Source organism: Marmota monax, unplaced genomic scaffold (assembly GCF_021218885.2).
Source record: "Marmota monax isolate L192 unplaced genomic scaffold, Marmota_monax_Labrador192_F-V1.1 WCK01_AAM20220418_F8-fsc00223, whole genome shotgun sequence".
Lineage (NCBI taxonomy): Eukaryota > Metazoa > Chordata > Mammalia > Rodentia > Sciuridae > Marmota > Marmota monax.
In genome coordinates this window covers 1577843-1596807 of record NW_026692990.1, presented here as the reverse complement: position 1 = coordinate 1596807, position 18965 = coordinate 1577843, and the positions used below count along the sequence as shown (strand labels likewise).

General features: G+C 37.8%; 1 protein-coding gene across 3 annotated transcripts in view; it reads right to left on the bottom strand.

Annotated features, from left to right (window-relative positions):
• Window positions 1-263: 263 nt before the first annotated feature.
• Phf8 (PHD finger protein 8) overlaps window positions 264-18965 on the bottom strand; it is a 114091-nt gene continuing 95389 nt past the window's right edge. For all 3 annotated transcript variants that reach the window (XM_046452586.2, XM_058582039.1, XM_058582040.1), the window contains one exon: window positions 264-5613. In XM_046452586.2, the coding sequence (XP_046308542.2) occupies window positions 5484-5613 (130 nt within the window). In that variant the 3' untranslated portion in view covers window positions 264-5483. The remainder of the gene's footprint in view (window positions 5614-18965) is intronic.

The following is an 18965-nucleotide window of genomic DNA, read 5'->3' as shown; positions in this document are numbered from 1 at the left end:
TACTTTAAGGGGAGGAAGGGAAGAATAGAAATTCAGTGGTTTCAAGAAAGGGGAATGAGTGGGAATGGAGTGGGACAGGGGTAGGAGAGACAATGGAATGAATTGGGACATAACTTTCCTATGTACATATATGAATGCAGCATGGTGAATCTCAACATTGTGTACATCCACAAGACTGGGATCTAAAAAGAATAAAATATACTCCAAGTGTGTATAAATATGTCAAAATCATATAAAAATAAATTTAAAAAATTTTAAAAAGATTTATGTAAAATACATCTTTATTGTTTATGCTGTCAGAGTAAACTTCATAAATACTCAGAAAAGTCTTCTTATAAGTTTAAATTGAAATGAACATGATAAATATAAATGAATAACTTTCATTTATGTAACTAATAAAGATAATCCTTTTTTGGCAGTAATGAGGATTGAACTCAGGCATACTCCCCAATGAGCTGTATTCCCAACCCTTTTATTGAGACAGGGTATTGCTATGTTGCCGAGTCTAGCCTCAAACTTGTGATCATCCTGCCTGTCTCAGCCTCGAGTCACTGGGATTATAGTGTGTGCTACCGCACTCTACAGTTAATAATCCCTTTAAGAAAGAAACTACTTACTGGGCATAATGGCACATGCCTGTAATACCAGCAGCTCCGAGTTCAAAGCCAGCCTCAGCAAAAAGCGAGGCCATTAAGCAACTCAGTGAGACCCTCTCTCTAAATAAAATACAAAATATGGCTGGGGATGTTGCTCAGTGGTTGAGTGCCCCTGAGTTCAATTCCCAGTATTAAAAAGAAAAAAAAAAAAAAAGAAGGAACGTGAAACTATTTGATTTCCACCCAGCTTGGATTCATTATAAATGCAATCAATAAATTATATTGGATTCTCTGTAAAAATATAAATTTGCCACACTTGGGGAAATTTCAGCCAGTGTTTCTTTGAATACTTTTTCTTATCCCTATGATCTAATTCCATTCTTTTAAGGACTCTAATGATATGCATGCATGTTATAATTTTTGCTATAGCCTCCCAGGTCTTGAGTTTCTATTCATCTTTCTTTCACTTTGTTTTCTGTTACTCATACTAAGTAACTTCTATTGTTTTACCTTCAAGTACTATGTTTTCATTTTGCTGTTGTCTAATTTTTCCATTTGGTTCTTCTATCTTGTTGCTTTGGTGACTTTCAATTTCTTCATTTATTTCAAGTGTGTTTGCAATTGCTTGCTGAGGCAATTTTATGGCTCCTTTACACTTCTTAGATGATTCTACTTATGTATCTTGGTGTTCACATCCATTGCCTTTACTCATTCAGTTTAAAATATTCCTTGTTCATGGTATAATGACTAATTTTTTATGTAAACTGGATACAGCAGGTATTGTTATGATACTCTATAGAGCTCAGGTAAATTTTGTGTGTGACGTGGCCTCCTCTGAGAAGACTCTTAAGGGGAAGATGGGGTGCTACCTCATTAGTGCTCGATGGAGGTAAAAGTCTAAGTTCTACTTTTAGTTTTCTGATACCACCTCAGTAGTGAATGGAGGGAAGTTAGAGCATCTCATCACAATCTGAAGAGAGTCTAGGCTCTTCACTCAGTCTTTGCATGTGAGAGTAGGACTGGAGTCAGAATTTTTCTATAGTATTTAGATGAAGTAGAAGAGTAATTGTTTAAAAGTTTTCTGTGTTGCTAGGCTGTCTCTTTCTTGGTCCTTTGGCTAGAGAAAACAGGATTTTCTTAGGAATTTTTTTTTTGTCTGCTTCTGCTGGTGTTTGTGGGTTGTCAGCCTTCCCAGTATCTAGTATAGGGCATATGGGGCAAAAAAAAAAAAAAAAAAAAAAAAAAACAAGGAATTCACCACTGTGTTCTTAGGTCTCAAAATCTGGCTGATTCATCTTCAACTTTCAAATTACTATTTATTCATATATATATATTTTTTATTGTAGTTAATGGGGAAAATAGGGAAAAGTATGTTACTCCACATTCTCAGAAGTGAAAGTTTCTTGGCCCAGTGGCACATACTTGTAATCCCAGTGGCTCAAGAGGATGAGGCAGTAGGATTGCAAGTTCAAAGCCAGTCTCAGAAACTTAGCGAGATCTGTCTCAAAATAAAAATAGCTGGGGATGTGGCTAAGTGGTTAAGTACTCCTGGATTCAATCCCTGGTGCCAAAAAAAAGTGTGTTTCTGACACATTTTTAAAAGATCACTTTTGATGCTGTGTTGAGACTGTAGGGAAACATTGGAAGAAACAGCAAAGCAGGTGAGGATGCTATTGTAATGTTATGGGCTGGTGATAATGGTTCTGGTCAAGATGATAGGAGACAGTGAAAAGTGGCCAGATGTTGCAAATTTTTTTTTTTTTATTTTTACTTGTAGTTGGACACACTACCTTTATTTTATTTATTTATTTTTTTAATGTGGTGCTGAGGATCAAACCCAGGGCCTCACACATATGTGCTAGGCGAGTGCTCTGCTGCTGAGCCACAACCCCAGCCCTGCAAATATTTTTAAATAAAATCCAACTGTTATTTGCTTCGTTTGATGTGAGAGAAAGACATGAATCAAGGATTATCCAGGGTTTCAGTTTGAGCAACTGAAAGGATGAAATTGTCATCTACTAATAGAAACAGAGTTGAGGGAAAGGCAGGTTTGGGGAGGGATTATCAGAAGTTAAGCTTTGGATATGTTTCTAAGTAAAAATGTTGAGTAGGCAGTTGTATATTACTCCCCTACTTTTTTTTTTTTTTGTACCAGAGATGGGACCCAGCAGCACCCAACTGCATCCCCAGACCATTTTTTTAAGAAAGGGTCTTGCTAAGTTACTCAGGGCATGACTAAGTTGCTGAGGCTGGCTTTGAACTTGTAATCATCCTGCCTCAGCCTCCTGAGCCACTGGGATTACAAGTGTGTGCCTCCACATCTGGCTACTTCTCTCCTACTTATTCTGCAACTCCCATTACTTATTTGTGAGACATTCTCAATCTGTCCTCTACATATCCTAGCCTCTTATCTTTCCCCTCTCTTTAACTCTCTCTGTCCTATTTGTTTAGTAATTTCCTAAGACCTAACATCCAATTAAATTTTCTCTTCAACAGTGTATTATCTCCAATTTAATTCATTCACTGAATTTTTTAATTTTCAAGTGCCTCCCTCAGTATCTGAAGGGGACTGGTTTCCAGGATCCCCAAAAGACATAAGAATCCTTGAATGTTCGAGTTCCTTATATAAAATGGATAGTATTTGCATACAATCTACACATATCCTCCAGTATGCTTTATATAATCTTTATTTACAATACTTAATACAAAGTAAATGCTATATAAATAGTTGTTATATGATATTGTTTAGGAGATAATGAGAAGAAAAAATTTTGTATGCATTCAATACAAATGCATTTTTTCTCAATGTATCTGATTCACAGTTGATTGAATCTGTGGATGCAGAAATGCAGATTTGGTGAGCCAACTGTACTGCTTATTATTTGCAGATGTCTGCTTTGATCCTTTTTTAAATCTGCCTGCTCGTTTTTAGTATAATGTCGTACACTTTTATTTTTTATTTCTTCAAGTTCTTAATCGTTTTACCATGTTTTTTATTTCTGTTAGTTTCTTCTTTTATCGGAAGTTCATGGAAGCTTAATTCTGCTATTTGTTGTATTTGGTGATTCTTGATTATTGTGGATTATTTCATTCATGTTTAAGTGGGTTCATCAATGAAAATCCTGGTTAGTGTGGATGGCACACATGAAAGGTTTGGTATTTGCTTTTGTCAAATGCTCCAGAGAGATTAATTTTCTCTTAATTTCACAAGTCTTAACTTCTGAGGGGTTAAATAGATAGTTGAGATTTGAATCACAAACCCATGTAAAACTCAATTACATGGTTAGGAATTCATAGAGAAGGAAAAATTTTCCTCTATCCAAATGCCAGTCCAAAACAGACAAGATTCTTTGTTGTGTCCCTGTATAAGTAGGAAGGTTATTTTCCAGTCCTTTCCCTGAGAGTATAGCTGTCCTTAATGACTTCCTCATCTCAAATGGGCCCAAGAGCTCTCTATCCCTTTTGTATTAAGATTTACTCCTCTAGGTACAACTCATATGTCTTGATCTGGGTGGTTACTACAAAAATATGTTCATTTTGTGACAATCTGACTATGTGTATAATTAAAAGTTTTTGTTCCTCCTTATATGTAGATTATATTTCAACTTAAACATATATGAAATAAGAAATATGTTTAAATCATCAACATGTCAATGCTACCAAATATGATCTATACATTTAAGACAAGTCCTTTCAAAATACCTGAAAAAGAAGAATAAATAGGAAGAATCACACTATGTGATACTAAAATAAGTATAAAGGCACAATAATAAATGCAGTGTGGTATTGGTGAAAGGATAGATACATAAGAATGATTGAAAAAACCAGAGATTCTAGAAATAGACCTACAGCTGCCTACTTGGGCACAGCGGCTTATGGCTCTGTTCCCAGCTACTCATTAGACTGAGGCAGGAGGATCACAAGTTTGAGGTTGGCCTGGGCAACACAGGAAAATCTGTTATAAAGCTAAGCAAAATACAACTGCCTAATTTTTGTAAAAGGTAATTCAATGACATTTCCAATAAATTATGTTGGCATATTTGGACATTTTATAGGCAAAAGACAAAAGAACTTTGACCTAAACTTGTTACAATATATTAAAATCATTTCAAAATGGATCATAGGCCTAAAGTAAAGCATACATTTATTAAACTTTCAGAAGATAACATAAGGAAAAATTTCTTATGACTTAGAGTTCTATAAAGAGAGTAGAGTTCTTTTTGTATTTCTAAAAATGGTACTGGGGATTGAATCCAGGGATACTTTACTACTCAGCTACGTCCCTAGCCCTTTTCATTTTTTAACTTTTAGATAGGGTTTAGCTAAGATACTGAGACTGACCTCAAACTTGTGATCATCTTGCACCAGCCTCAATAGTCACTGGGATTATTGACTGGCATATACCAGTGGGCACAGTTAGGCAAAGTTTTTTTTTTTTTTTTTTTTTTTTTTTTACTGGGAACTGAACCCAGGGGCATTTAAACACAGAACCATATCCCCAGCTCGCTCTATCTATCTATCTGTCTATCTATCTATCTATCTATCTATTTATGTAGAGATAGGTCTCACTAAGTTGCTGAGGCTGACCTTGAATTTGTGATCCTCCTCTATTTTGTATTTTATTTAGAGACAGGGTCTCACTGAGTTGCTTAGCACCTCACTTTGCTGAGTCTGGCTTTGAATTCATGATCCTCTTGTCTCAGCCTCCTGAGCCACTGGGATTACAGGCGTGCATCACCATACCCAGGCAAAGAATGCTTTAAATAGGAAAATCCACAAAATAAAGTTGATAAGTTAGAATTTATCAAAATTAAACATTTTGCTCTGAAAAAGACACTAGTAAAAAATAAAAATACAAGCTATGAACTGGGAGAAAATATTTGCAAATCACATACCTAACAGACGATTTATATCCTGATATATAAAAAACTCTTGAAATTCAAACACATAAAAACCACCCAGTTGAGGATCCAAGATGCCGGGATAGGGGGAGGCTGAATCCTTGTTGCTGCGTAACCTGGGATTTAAGCAATGGAATACTGTTTCTCTGCTAGTTATTAGAGGACCCCTGACAGCTGCTCTCCTGCATGAATCCTGGCAGCTGTTTCCGCACAGGACCCCAGGCCTTAGCACCTATGCAGGACCCCCGACTGACCACCCATGCATGATCCCCAGCCACCATTCCCATGTGGACCCCCATCTACCAGCATGGGGCTTCCCCTGGTGGCCTCCACCTTGGGACACTGCAACCACTGCCATAGTTTCCTGTACCTGGGGACACTTGACAGGGACGGAGGTACCTGCCAGCCACAACACTGCAAGCCACGGGGCTGCATCTCTGAACACTTCGCCCAATGCCCCACCCAGCGCAGCCTGACAACCGATCTCTGAAAGCAGTTGCCTCCATCTTGGTACACCTTTGTCATCATCTTTAGTTGGGTCAACTCCCAGCCTAGGACATCAGCTGGGGCCTAAAGGTAATATCAAGGTACGTATAGTCTCCCAACTCCCCCTCCTCTGCATCCACTAACCCAGCAGCTTGCAGCTACATAGCCAGTGAGTAGCTCACAAAGACTGGTCCTGAGCTGCCCAATATAAAACACTCTCTGAGACAGGTGTACCGGCCCCAGAGCACAGCCCACAAGACCTCAGGTTCCTGGTTAGGAAGTAGAAAGGGAAGGGGTGAGTGAGATACAGTTTAGAGGCTAAAGTAGAGACCAGGAATTGTGAGGTACACAGGAGATATAAGGAGATAAGACCAGGTGCCCACATCACACGAGTGGGCTCCAAAGGAGATTCTTGGGGTGCGGTTTCCCAATGGGGACCAGCAAGTGCTATATCCCACATCCAGGAGTTCCGTCCCCAAAACCAACCCTCCCACCCTAATAACTTTCACCATCCTGAGGGTGGAGATACCAGCGAACAACAGACAACCCCACCTATTGAATGGGAAGGGAAATAGAAAATATATTGCACTCTAATAGAACCAATCCTTTTTAATTTTCCTTTGGGATTTTTTTTCCTTTTCCTTTTTTTCTCTCTCTCTCCTCCCTCCCTCACATCCCCAACATTTGTGAAAATAAGTACTTTTCATGGATTAGGCTACTGAGGACTGGGATGTCTGAATAGTATATTACAATTGTGTTGTATATTCTTTATCTCTTATTTTTACATTTTTAATTTTTCTTAATTTTTATGTTTGTTTTTTGTACTCTATATAGTCTTCCCACTTACCTGTCTCCCCAAAATCACTTTCTCTCTTTTCTCCTGCTATTAGCCAACTTCTTTTGATTTTATTCTTCTTTCACGCTCCCAAATGTTGAGAGCCACAGCCTAAGGGGCCCCAGCAAACTTCCAGCTGCCAGCAAACTTCCAGCTGCCGGCTGATGATTGGCTCACAGCGGCCCCAGCAACATCTAGCTGATTGGCTCCTCTGCGGTGATGCTCATTGGACTGTTTCCCCGCCCTTTCAGACCACGGAGCTGCTCATTGGGGGACTTTTTTGGCTCCGCCCACGTGACCCAGCCAATCGGCCTCAAGAGCAGGAGGATTGTGGGAGGTGGAGAGAAGCTTGTGGGGGAGAGAGAGGCTTGTGGAAAGCCGGTGGTGGCAGTTGAGGCTCTGAGGGTTTTTCCTGAGAGGCTGTTTTGTTTGGCGTGTGTGGTTCTAAAAATAAAGTTAGTTTCTTTTGACAAGTGGCTCCTGATTGTGCCCAGCCAGACTGCGGCACCCAAAGATCTAATAACTCTATATCCTCACATCCTGCCTCCTTAATATCTCATCATACACCCCATGCCCTGTTCTCTCTTTGTCCACCATCAGATATTGTAGACCCTTTTGTAAACCTACTGTTTATATATTGTAGATAATAAGTGAACTCACCATTTGTATAAATTGTGACAAAACTGTAAACATCTTAATAGGAACTACTTGATTTAAGGCTGTATATTGTTTGTATTGGGATCTGTTAATATTGATCTCCCCTTTAAAGGAGAGGTATTGGAACCCCGCAGGGACACTATAAACCTATACGGTGAAAACTGTAACACCTCAGATCTACAGTGCTAGAAGGGAAGACACATGAACAACATGAAAAAACAAGAGAAGAAAGGGCCCCAAACAAACCAAGATACTGCATTATTAGAATCCATGGCCAGCACAGTAGAAGAAATATCAGAAAATGAGTTAAGGATGTACATAATTAAAACGTTCTGCAAATTAAAGATGACATAAGAGCAAATACAGGCAGTAAAAGATCATTTTGATAAAGAGCTACATAAGCAAATATAGGAAGCAAAGGATTATTTCAATAAGGAGACAGATTCTGAAAAAAAAAATCAGAAATCCTTGAAATGACGGAAACAATAAACCAAATTAAAAAACTTAATAGAAAGCATCAACAAAAGATTAGATCACTTGGAAGACAGAATCTCAGACAATGAAGACAAAATATATAATCTTGTAAAGGACATCGACCACACAGTGAAAATGGTAAGGAACCATGAGCAGAACATTCAAGAATTATGGGACAACATAAAAAGAAGAATCTAAAAATTATTGGGATAGAGGAAAGCACAAAGATACAAACCAATGGAATGATCCATCTATTTAATGAAATAATATCAGAAAACTTTCCAAACATGAAGAATGAACTGGAAATCAAATGCAAGAGGCTTACAGGACACCAAATGTACAAAATTACAACAGATCTACATCAAGGCACATAATAATGAAAATGCCTAGCATACAGAATAAGGAGAGAATTTTGAAAGTCATGAGAGAAAGGAATCAGATCACATATAGAGGGAAACCAATTAGGATCTCTGCAGATTTCTCAACCCAGACCCTGAAAGCTAGAAGATACTAAAATAATATATACCAAGCTCTGAAAGAAAATGGATGCCAACTAAGAATCTTATATCCAGCAAAATTAAGCTTTAGATTTATGACAAAATAAAAACCTCCCATGATAAACAAAAGTTAAAAGAATTTACAACTAGAAAGTCTGCACTATAGAATGTCCTCGGCAAAATGCTCCACGAGGAGGAAACAAAGAAACAACAATGAAAATCAGCAAAGGGAGGTATTACACTAAAGGAAAAACAATCAATGGAGAAACCAAGTCAAGTTAAAAACCAAAAATAAACAAAAATGACTGGGAATACAAATCATGTCTCAATAATCACCCTGAATGTTAATGGCCTAAAATGACCTAACCTCATCAATCAAAAGACACAGACTGGCAGACTGGATTAAAAACAGGGACCCAACGATATGCTACCTAGGAAAAGACATCCACAGACTGAAGGTGAAAGGTTGAGAAAAAACATACCACTCATATGGACTGTGGAAATAAGCAGGAGTTTCCATCCTCATATCAAATAAAGCATACTTCAAGCCAAAGTTAATAAAAAGGGATAAAGAAGGATAATACATACTGCTTAAGGGAACCATACATCAACAAGACATAATAATTTTAAATATATATGTCCCAAACAATGGAGTATCTATGTTCATCAAACAAATTCTTCTCAATTTCAAGAGACAAATAGACCACAAAAATAATTTTGGGTGACTTTAACATACCTCTTTCACCACTGGATAAATCTTCCAAACAAAATATAAACAAAGAAAGTATAGAATTCAATAATGCAATCAATAACTTAGATTTAATACACATATAGAATATTTCATCCATCTATGAATGAATATACTTTCTTCTCAGCAGCATATGGATCCTTCTCTAAAATAGACCAGGTATTATGCCACAAAGCAACTCTTAGCAAATACAAAAAAAGTAGAGATATTACCCTGCATTCTATCAGATCATAATGGAATGAAATTAGAAATCAATGATAAAATAAAAAATAGAAGCTACTCCAATACTAGAGACTAAATAATATGCTATTGAATGAATAATGGAATTCAGAAGACATCAAAGAGAAGATGAAAAAATTCTTAGAGGGAAATAAGAACAATGATACAACATATCAAAACTTCTGGGACACTATGAAGGCATTACTGAGAGGAAAGTTCGTTGCATAGAGTTCATTCCTTAAAAGAAGGAAAATTCAATAAATAAATGACCTAAACATTACATGTCAAAGCCCTAGAAAAAGAAGAAATCAAATCAACACCAAAAGCAGAAGACAGGAAATAATTAAAATCAGAGCTGAAATCAATGAAATTGAAACAAAAGAAACAATTGGAAAAACAAAACAAAAAGTTGGTTCTTTGAAAAAATAAATAAAATTGATAAATTCTTAGCCATGCTAAGAGGAGAGAGAAAACTCAAATTACTAAATCCATGATGATAAGGGAAATATCACAACAGACACTACAGAAATACAGAAGATAATTAGAAATTATTTTGAAAATTTGTACTGCAATGCAATAAAAAATACTGAAGACAATGATAAATTTCTAGTCATATGATTTATATAAACTGAATCAGAACAATACACACAAGTTAAACAGATCAATTTCAAGCAATGAGGACACCATCAAAAGCCTACCAACCAAGAAAAGTCCAGGACCAGGTGGATTCAGAGCTGAGTTGTACAAGACCTTCAAAGAAGAACTAATACAAATACTCCTCAAATTATTCCATGAAATAGAAAAAGAGGGAACCCTTCCAAACTCATTCTATGAAGCCAACATTACCCTTATTCCAAACCAGACAAAGACATCAAAGAAAGAAAACTTCAGACCAATATCTCTAATGAACATAGATGCAAAAATTCTCAATAAAATTCTGGCAAATTGAATACAAAAACATTTTTAAAAGATAGTACACCACAATCAAGTGGGGTTCATCTCAGGAAAGCAAGGTTGGTTCAACATACAGAAATCAAAAAAATGTAATTCATCACATCAATAGACTTAAAGATAAGAACCATAAGATCATCTCAATAGATGCAGAAAAAGCATTGGATAAAATACAGCACCCCTTCATGTTCAAATCACTAGAAAGACTAGGGATAACAGGAACATATCTCAATATTGTAAAAGCTATCTATGCTAAGTCCCAGGTCAAGATCATTCTAAATGGAGAAAAATTGAAAGTATTTCTTGTAAAAACTGGAACAAGACAGGAATGACCTCTTTTACCACTTCTATTTAACATAATCCTTGAAATTCTAGCCAGAGCAATTAGACAGATGAAAGAAATTAAAGGGAAATGGATAGGAAAAGAAGAACTTAAACTATCACTATTTGACAACAACATGATTCTATACTTACAGGATCTGAAAAATTCCACCAGAAAATTTCTAGAACTAATAAATGAATTCAGCAAAGTAGCAGGATATAAAGTCAATACCCATAAATCAAATGCATTTCTGTATATCAGTAACAAATCCTCTAAAGAGAAACTAGGAAAACTACCCCATTTACATAGCCTCAAAAAAAAAATACTTGGAAATCAATGAAAGAGGTTAAAGACCTACACGATGAAAACTACAGAACACTAAAGAAAAAAATTAAAGAAGACCTTGGGAGATGGAAAGATATCCCTTATTCTTGGATAGGCAGAATTAATATTGTCAAAATGACCAACACTATCAAAGGCACTATACAGATTTAATGTAATTCCAATCAAAATCTCAATGACATTCTTCATAGAAATAGAAAAAGCAATCATGAAATTCATCTGGAAAAATAAGAGACCCAGAATAGCCAAAGCAATCCTTAGCAAGAAGGATGAAGCAGGTGGCATCAAAATACCAGACCTTAAACTATACTAGAAAGCACATGGTATTCACACCGAAATAGACTTGTAGACCAATGGTACAGAATAGAGGATAGAGAGACAAACCCACATAAATACAGTTAGCTCACACTAGACAAAGGTGCCAAAAACATATATTGGAGAAAATACAGCCTCTTCAACAAATGGTGCTGGGAAAAATTGAAATCCACATGTAGCAAAATGAAATTAAACCCCTATCTCTCACCATGCACACAACTCAACTCAAAGTGGAACCAGTACCTAGGAATTAGGCCAGAGACCCTCCCTGCATCTAATAGAAGAAAGAGTGAGCCCAGATCTTTATCATGTCAGATTAGGCCCCTACTTCTTTAAAAAGACTCCTAAAGCACAAGAAATAAAATCAAGAATCAATAAATGGGATGGTTTCAAACTAAAAGGAAACAATCAGTAAGGTGAATAGAGAGCTTACAGAATGGGAGCAAATTTTTACCACATGCACATCAGATAGAACACTAATCTCCAGGATATAAAGAACTGAAAAAACTTATCACTAAAAAAACAAATAACCTAGGCTGGGGTTGTGGCTCAGTGGTAGAGCGCTTACCTAGCTAGCATGTGTGAGGCACTGTGTTCAATTCTCAGCACTACATATAAATAAATAAAGGTCCATTGACAACTAAAACAATATTTTAAAATAACAAATAACCCAATCAATAAATAGGCCAAGGAAATGAACAGACACTTCTCAGAAGATGATATTCAATCAATCAACAAATATATGAAAAAATGTTCAACATCTCTAGCAATTAGAGAAATGCAAATCAAAACTACTCTAAGATTTCATCTCCCTCCAGTCAGAATGGCAGTTATTAAGAATACAAGAAACAATAAGTGTTGTGAGGATGTGGGAAAAAAGGCACATACATTACTGTTGGGACTGCAAATTGGTGCAGCCAATATGGAAAGCAGTATGGAGGTTCCTTGGAAATCTGGGAATGGAACCACCATTTGACCCAGCTAACCCTCTCCTCGGTCTATACCCAAAGAACTTAAAAACAGCATACTACTGGGACACAGCCACATCAATGTTTATAGCAGTACAATTCACAATAGCTAAACTGTAGAACCAACCTAGATGCCCTTCAATAGATGAATGGATAAAGAAACTGTGGTATATATACACAATGTAATATTACTCAGCATTAAAAGAGAATAAAATCATGGCATGTACAGGTAAATGGATAGAGTTGAAGAATATCATGCTAAGTGAAGTAAACCAATTCCAAAAAATCAAAGGCCGAATGTTTTCTCTGATAAGTGGATGCTGATCCATAATGGGAGTGGGGGGAGCACAGGAGGAATGGAGGAACTTTGGATAGGGTAAAGGGGAGGGAGCATGGGGGTAAGAAAGATGGTGGAATGAGATGGACATCATTACCCTAGCAACATGTATGAAGACATGAATGGTATGACTGTACTTTGTGTACAACCAGAGAAATGAAAAACTGTGCTCCATTTGTGTACTGCGAATCAAAACGCATTCTGCTGTCATGTATAACAAATTAAAACAAATGAATTTTAAAACCCACCCAGTTAAAAAATATCAAAGTCTTGATATTTTCTGTCATCAAATATAATATATAGATGGAAAATAAGCAAAACTGGAAAAGTGGAATCATTGTGTAGAAGTCATGTGCTTTTTGTGGAATGATCTCACTCCCACCTCCAGAGGGTCCTTTAATTTGCCACAATGATTGTAGCATATAATCCAGGCTTATGCCAATCAGTATATGGCACTTGAGGGCCACAAGGATTAAGTTAGGGATAGTTCAACTGGCACAAAACTCAGGCCTTTTGAAAAATGATTATGGGAAGTGATCATATCCCCATTTGTTGCAGGCAGCCATCCTGTGACCAAGAAGACGAATTCTGACAAAGCTGACACAAACAAAAGAGGGCAACACAAAGATAATCTGGAACAAAGCATTCATCAACCAGTGCCTAATACCCACATACCTCTAGACATGAGCCAATGTCTCATTGCTTGTTTTCTGTTATCTGCAACTAAAAACATCTTTGTCTATCATACTTATTATCAAAGTCAATGTCTTTCAACACAACTCCTCACACTCCAGGAAATTTTTCATGCCTGCTAAATGTTCTTTTCCCTTTTCCTATGAATGCTTCTCAATCACCCCCACACAACACACACACCTACTTCAAACCCTTATGGCACTTTTGGGTTACTTTAATTCTTTCTTCTTCCCCTCTTAAGTTATAGCATTCAACATCTGTTATGCTGAATTGTTACTCGCTTACAAGACTACTAACTCTTCAGAGACCAACAGCCCCTTGCCTAGATTCCTCTTTGGTTCATTGATTCATGCACTGATCTATAAAGATAAGGCTTATTAGGGAGAGGGGAGGAAGGTTGAAGAACTTCCATTCAAGTTATTTACTAATGCTTGTGTATCCTGCCTAGTTACCTGTCTCCGTGACTTTTCTGGAGAGGAACCACACAGATTATTGGGACAATTATTTTCACAAGTTCCAAATCCTAGTCTTTCACACTGAAGTCCTACTCTGTAAGAGGGAAGGGCTGCAATTGGGAAGGATACATGGGAATTTTCAGGGTTGATCATAATGTTCTGGATCTTGGTAGGGGTGTGAGTTACAAGGTATAAGTATTTGTCAAAACACACAAAATTATTCTCTTAAGATGTGTGCACTTATTTAATTGTATGGATATTCTAAGAAAGAATTACAAGGGCCAGTCATGGTGGTACACATTTGGAATCCCAGCAACTTGAGAGGCTGAGACAGGCATCAAGTTTGAGGTCAACCATGGCAACTTTAGTGAGACCTTGTCTCAAAATTTTAAAAAAGGCAAGGATGTGGATATATCCCAATGGTAAGGCACCCCTGGTTTCAATCCTCTGTACCGCACACACACAAAAATGCAAGGGACTAGGGTGCAACTCAGTGGTAAAGTGCTTGCTTAGCCTGTATAAGGCCCTGGATTTGATCCCCAGCACCAAAAATAAGAAGAATCACAAATATTGAACTCTACTAAATCACACGCATGCTTAAGTGTTTGAAGGGATGTGAAGGCATCAGTAAATTTTAAATGTATAAAAGGTGGTATTGAGATTTGGAAAAGTGTCCCCAAAGGGTCCATGTATTAACATGCTTGGTGTCCAGCCTATGGTGCTATAAAGAGGTAATGGGACCTTTAAGAATTGGGGCCTACTGGAGGTACAAAGGTGATTGGGGGTGTGCCCCTGAAAGTGATAGTGTCATCCCCGCCTCTTCTTCTTCAGCTTTCTTTTGATTTTTGGCCATAAAGTGAGCAGTTTTTCTCTGCCATGTACTCCTTTTTTTTTTAAATACTTTTTCTAGTAGATGGACACAACGCCTTTATTTTCTTGTGGTGCCGAGGATCGAACCCAATGCCTCACATGTGCCAGGCAAGTGCTCTGCCAACTGAGCCACAACCCCAGCCCTGCCATGTACTCTTACTACAATATGCCACCATAGGCCCAAAGCAACAGGGACCAATCAATCATGACCTGGAAACATCAAAACTACGAATCAAAATAAAACTTTTCTCTTGACAAGTTAATTATATCAGGTGCATGTCACAGTGACGGAAAGCTAACACATGGGTGGATGCATGGATAGATACATGATAAATGCAGAATCTGTGTGGTGGATATATGAGTTTTTTGTGGTATAGTTATTTGAGTTCCTGAATGTTCGAAAATGTTCATAGTAAAGTGTTAGGAAAAACTAATATGGATTTATCATCTCTGGTATCTTCACAGTCACTGCTCTGGTTTGGACCTCATTTTATCTTAACCAGAACTGTACAGTCACCTTTACACTAGCCTCTATGCTAGCATACTTCAGTCTCTTCTCACTGCAAGGATCACCAGAGAGAACATTGTGAAAGATAAATCAGGCTGTTATGGTCTGTTATGATTTGGATTTTTTAAAAAATATTTTTTAGTTGCAGATTGACACAATATCTTTTTTTATTTTTATGTGGTGCTGAGGATCGAACCCAGTGCCTCATGCATGCAAGGCAAGTGCTCTACCACTGAGCCACAACCCCAGCCCTGGATTTTATTTTATTTTTATTTTTTATTTGTTTGTTTGTTTGTAGTGGGGAGTTACATCCCCAGCCTTTTTTTGTTAATGTTAAGACAGGGTCTTGCTAAGTTGCCAATACTGGCCTTGAACTTTTTCAATCTTCCTGCCTCAGTCTCCTCAGTCACTGGGATTATAAATGTGTGCCACTGCACTGGTTGCAAGCCTATGGCACTACTTGGAGGTGGTGAAACCTGACAGGAGGTGAGGCCTAGTGGAAGGAAGTTAGGTCACTGAGGTTGTGCCCTAGAAGGAAATATTGGGATCAGGTCTCTTCCTCTCTCTCTCTTCCTAGTCACCATGAAATTAACAGGTTTCCTCCACCCAGGTTCTTCTACCATGATGCACTACTTTGTCACAAACCCAAAGCAAAATCACCAAGCAAACACGGACTGAAACCTCTGAAACCATGAACCAAAAATAAACCTTTGCTCCCTTTGAGTTGATTTTTCTCAGGTATATTATCACAGTGATAAAAATCTAAGACAGAGACCTCTATGATTCAGTCCCTGCCCACCTCATCAGCTTTATCCCCCAATACTTGCCACCTTACCAATGCATGTATTCCAGCTCAACTAAGGGGTTTGTAGCTCCACTTACACCCCAGACTGCTTCTACTTTTGTTTATGCTGTCCCTTTTGCTTGGAATTCTCTATTCTGATGCATGCTTCTGTCTTCCCTCCCCCAGTAAATGGCCTTCAAAACTCAACTTAGAGGCTGGTGGTATAGTGTGGCTCAGTGATAGAGCATCTGCCTATCATATACAAGGACCCAGGTTCAATCCCTTGTACTGAAAATAAACAAAAAACATAAATTGGGGGTTGGGGATGTGGCTCAGTGATACCAGTGCATGTCTGGCATCCTCAGCACTGCAAAACAAACAAAAACCAAAACTCAAATCAGGAGTTACATCATCCCTGAAGCCTTTTGGGCTTCTCAGACTGGATTGGATTCTCCTTTCTTATGCTCTCATACCACTCTGCACTTATTTGTAATATACTATTTATCCCAGTGTGATGTATTTGGGTTTCCATCTGTACTAAATCACATAGTCCTTGAAGATAAAGCCCTCCAATGGCATGCACAAGGCCTGATACAAAAGAGGCTTTGATGATCCACTGTAGAACTGAACCATTGATATTTAACTAACACAGATGATACTCTGGCATCTTCTAACAACTTTGTTTCTTAGATTTGGTTTTATCTCCTCTACAGTTTAAGGCCCACCACCCCTACTGACCTAGATCTCTCTATGTGCTTCAAATACCACCTTCCTCATGAAGCCAACACAATTTCCTGTCTCAGTTTGAAATAATCTCCCCAATTCCTTTAAAGCCTATTTTATCTGAAATTTTTAAAAGTGAGATTATAGACCTTGTTGGGCAAATTTTCCTGGGAAAAATTAAACTGCACTCACTGATCACCTGAGTGTCAAACTTTAAGACTTTTGCCAGTAAATGGATGAATTCAGAGACTGTCATACTAAGTGAAATAAACCAATCCCAAAGAACATTCTCTCTGATTTGTGGATTTTAACACACAACTGGGGAGAGGGGTGGAGAAGAATAGAAGTTGAGTGGATTAGACAAAGGGGAATGAAAGGAAGGGAGAGGGGTACGAATAGGAAAGCCAGTGAAATGAATCAGACATAACTTTCCTATGTTCATATATGAATATACCACCATTGAAACTCCACATCATGTACAACCACAAGAATGGGATCCTAATTAGAATAAGTTATACTCCATTTATTTATGTCAAAATATACTCTAGTGTCATTTATATCTAACAAATAAGAAGAGCTTAAAAATTAAAAATAAACTGTATGACACCCTTCCCCAAATAACACTAGCTACTACTTCCCAGTAATCCTATAAGGTAATGATTATTATCTTCATTTTACAGACAATGAGACTGAGCTGATGAAGGCATCAGCTCAAGGTCACAGGTGGCAGAGTTGGAACTGAAACATTGGTTTTCTAAACTTCTAAGAACATTCCCTTCCACCACAGCCCATTGTCTCCAAGTTGGGCCAGGTTCTAAGAAACTTCTAGAAGGAGGGTGCAATAAGCAGTAGGATTACATGGAATGCCATTAAGCAGGAGGGGATGATGAAAATAGGACTTTGGGGAAGATACTCCTGAAAAGTTGTAAATGACAGAATGGAATGGAATGTGGGGAAGGTTGGATTCCTGAAAGAAAATATACAAAAATGGGTACTCTCTCTTACCACATTCATTGATGAATTCTGACATTGATGTGGTCTTGTGGAAAAGAAGGCTCAGGAATGTGAACTGAGTTACAAAGCTGAGAAGGTAATAGAAGAGTCCATATCCTGTCTCTTGAGTAGAGTAGCCAATCCTCTGGTTCTGTCTCTTGGAAAGTCTGGGATATCTGTCCTTTATGGAATTTAGAAGTCCAGGAAAAGGTTAGTGTCAACTGGACAGTTGGGTAAAGGCTTCCTTAGGGAAATGGCATTTGATGAGAGACATAAGGTGAGAACTACTCTGTCTCTCCTACAAATAACTTCCTCACTGGCCTCCTTGCTTCAGTTGTAACCCCCTCCTAACTTACACTTAAAGAGATCCTTTTTAAAAACAAGTTGTATGGTGCTACTTTCTGCTTAAGGCCTTTTAATGGTTGTTATTCATGGGTAAAGTCAGATCCTCTGACAAATATCAAAATTATTGATCCTCCATTATCTGAGGTTTTAAGTATTATGGCTAAAAACTAATCAAGTGTGATTATATGCCTTTTCAAACTACACATTTCCTCTCAGAGATTCTGCTTATGTAACCCTGGTTAAAAATCACAGCTGCAGTTATACTACATTGCTTGCAATTATACACAACCCCCATTTGTTTTTAAAACTAAGACCCCAAAAGTAATTCAGCTTCTATGGTTTAGATGTGGTTTGTCCCTGCCCAAATTCATTTTGATTTTTTTTTTTTTTTTGTGGTGCTGAGGATTAAATCCAGGCCCTTTTGTATGCAAGGCAAGCACTCGGTATACCAAGTGAGCCATTTCCCCAGCCCTTCATGTTGAAATTTGATTGCCAATGTAGGAGTGTTGAGAGGTAGGGCCTTTGGGAGGTGATTGGGTCATGAGGGCAATGCCCTCACAAATGGATTAGTGTCTTTCTCAAGAGAATAGGACAGTTCTCGAGCATGTTATAAAGCAAGCCTGGCACTGCCCCTTACTCTCACACACATGCTCCTCTTGCACTTGCTAGTTCTCTTCTGCTTTTTCTACCATGAAGTGAAAGAGCACATTGCCTTGGCCAGATGGTCCAGTGCTCTCAAGTTTGCTAGCCTCCAGAACCACGGGCCAAAATACACTTCTTTTCTTTGTAAATTACTCAGTTTCAGATATTTTCTTACAGCTACACAAAATGGATAAAGACACTCCCCCAAATTACTTGGTTAGTCATTGAGAAAGAGCTCTTAGCAAGTGCTATACACATTTCCATTCTGTTTTGGAAAGAGATAAAACAGAAGTCAGGGGCCTTG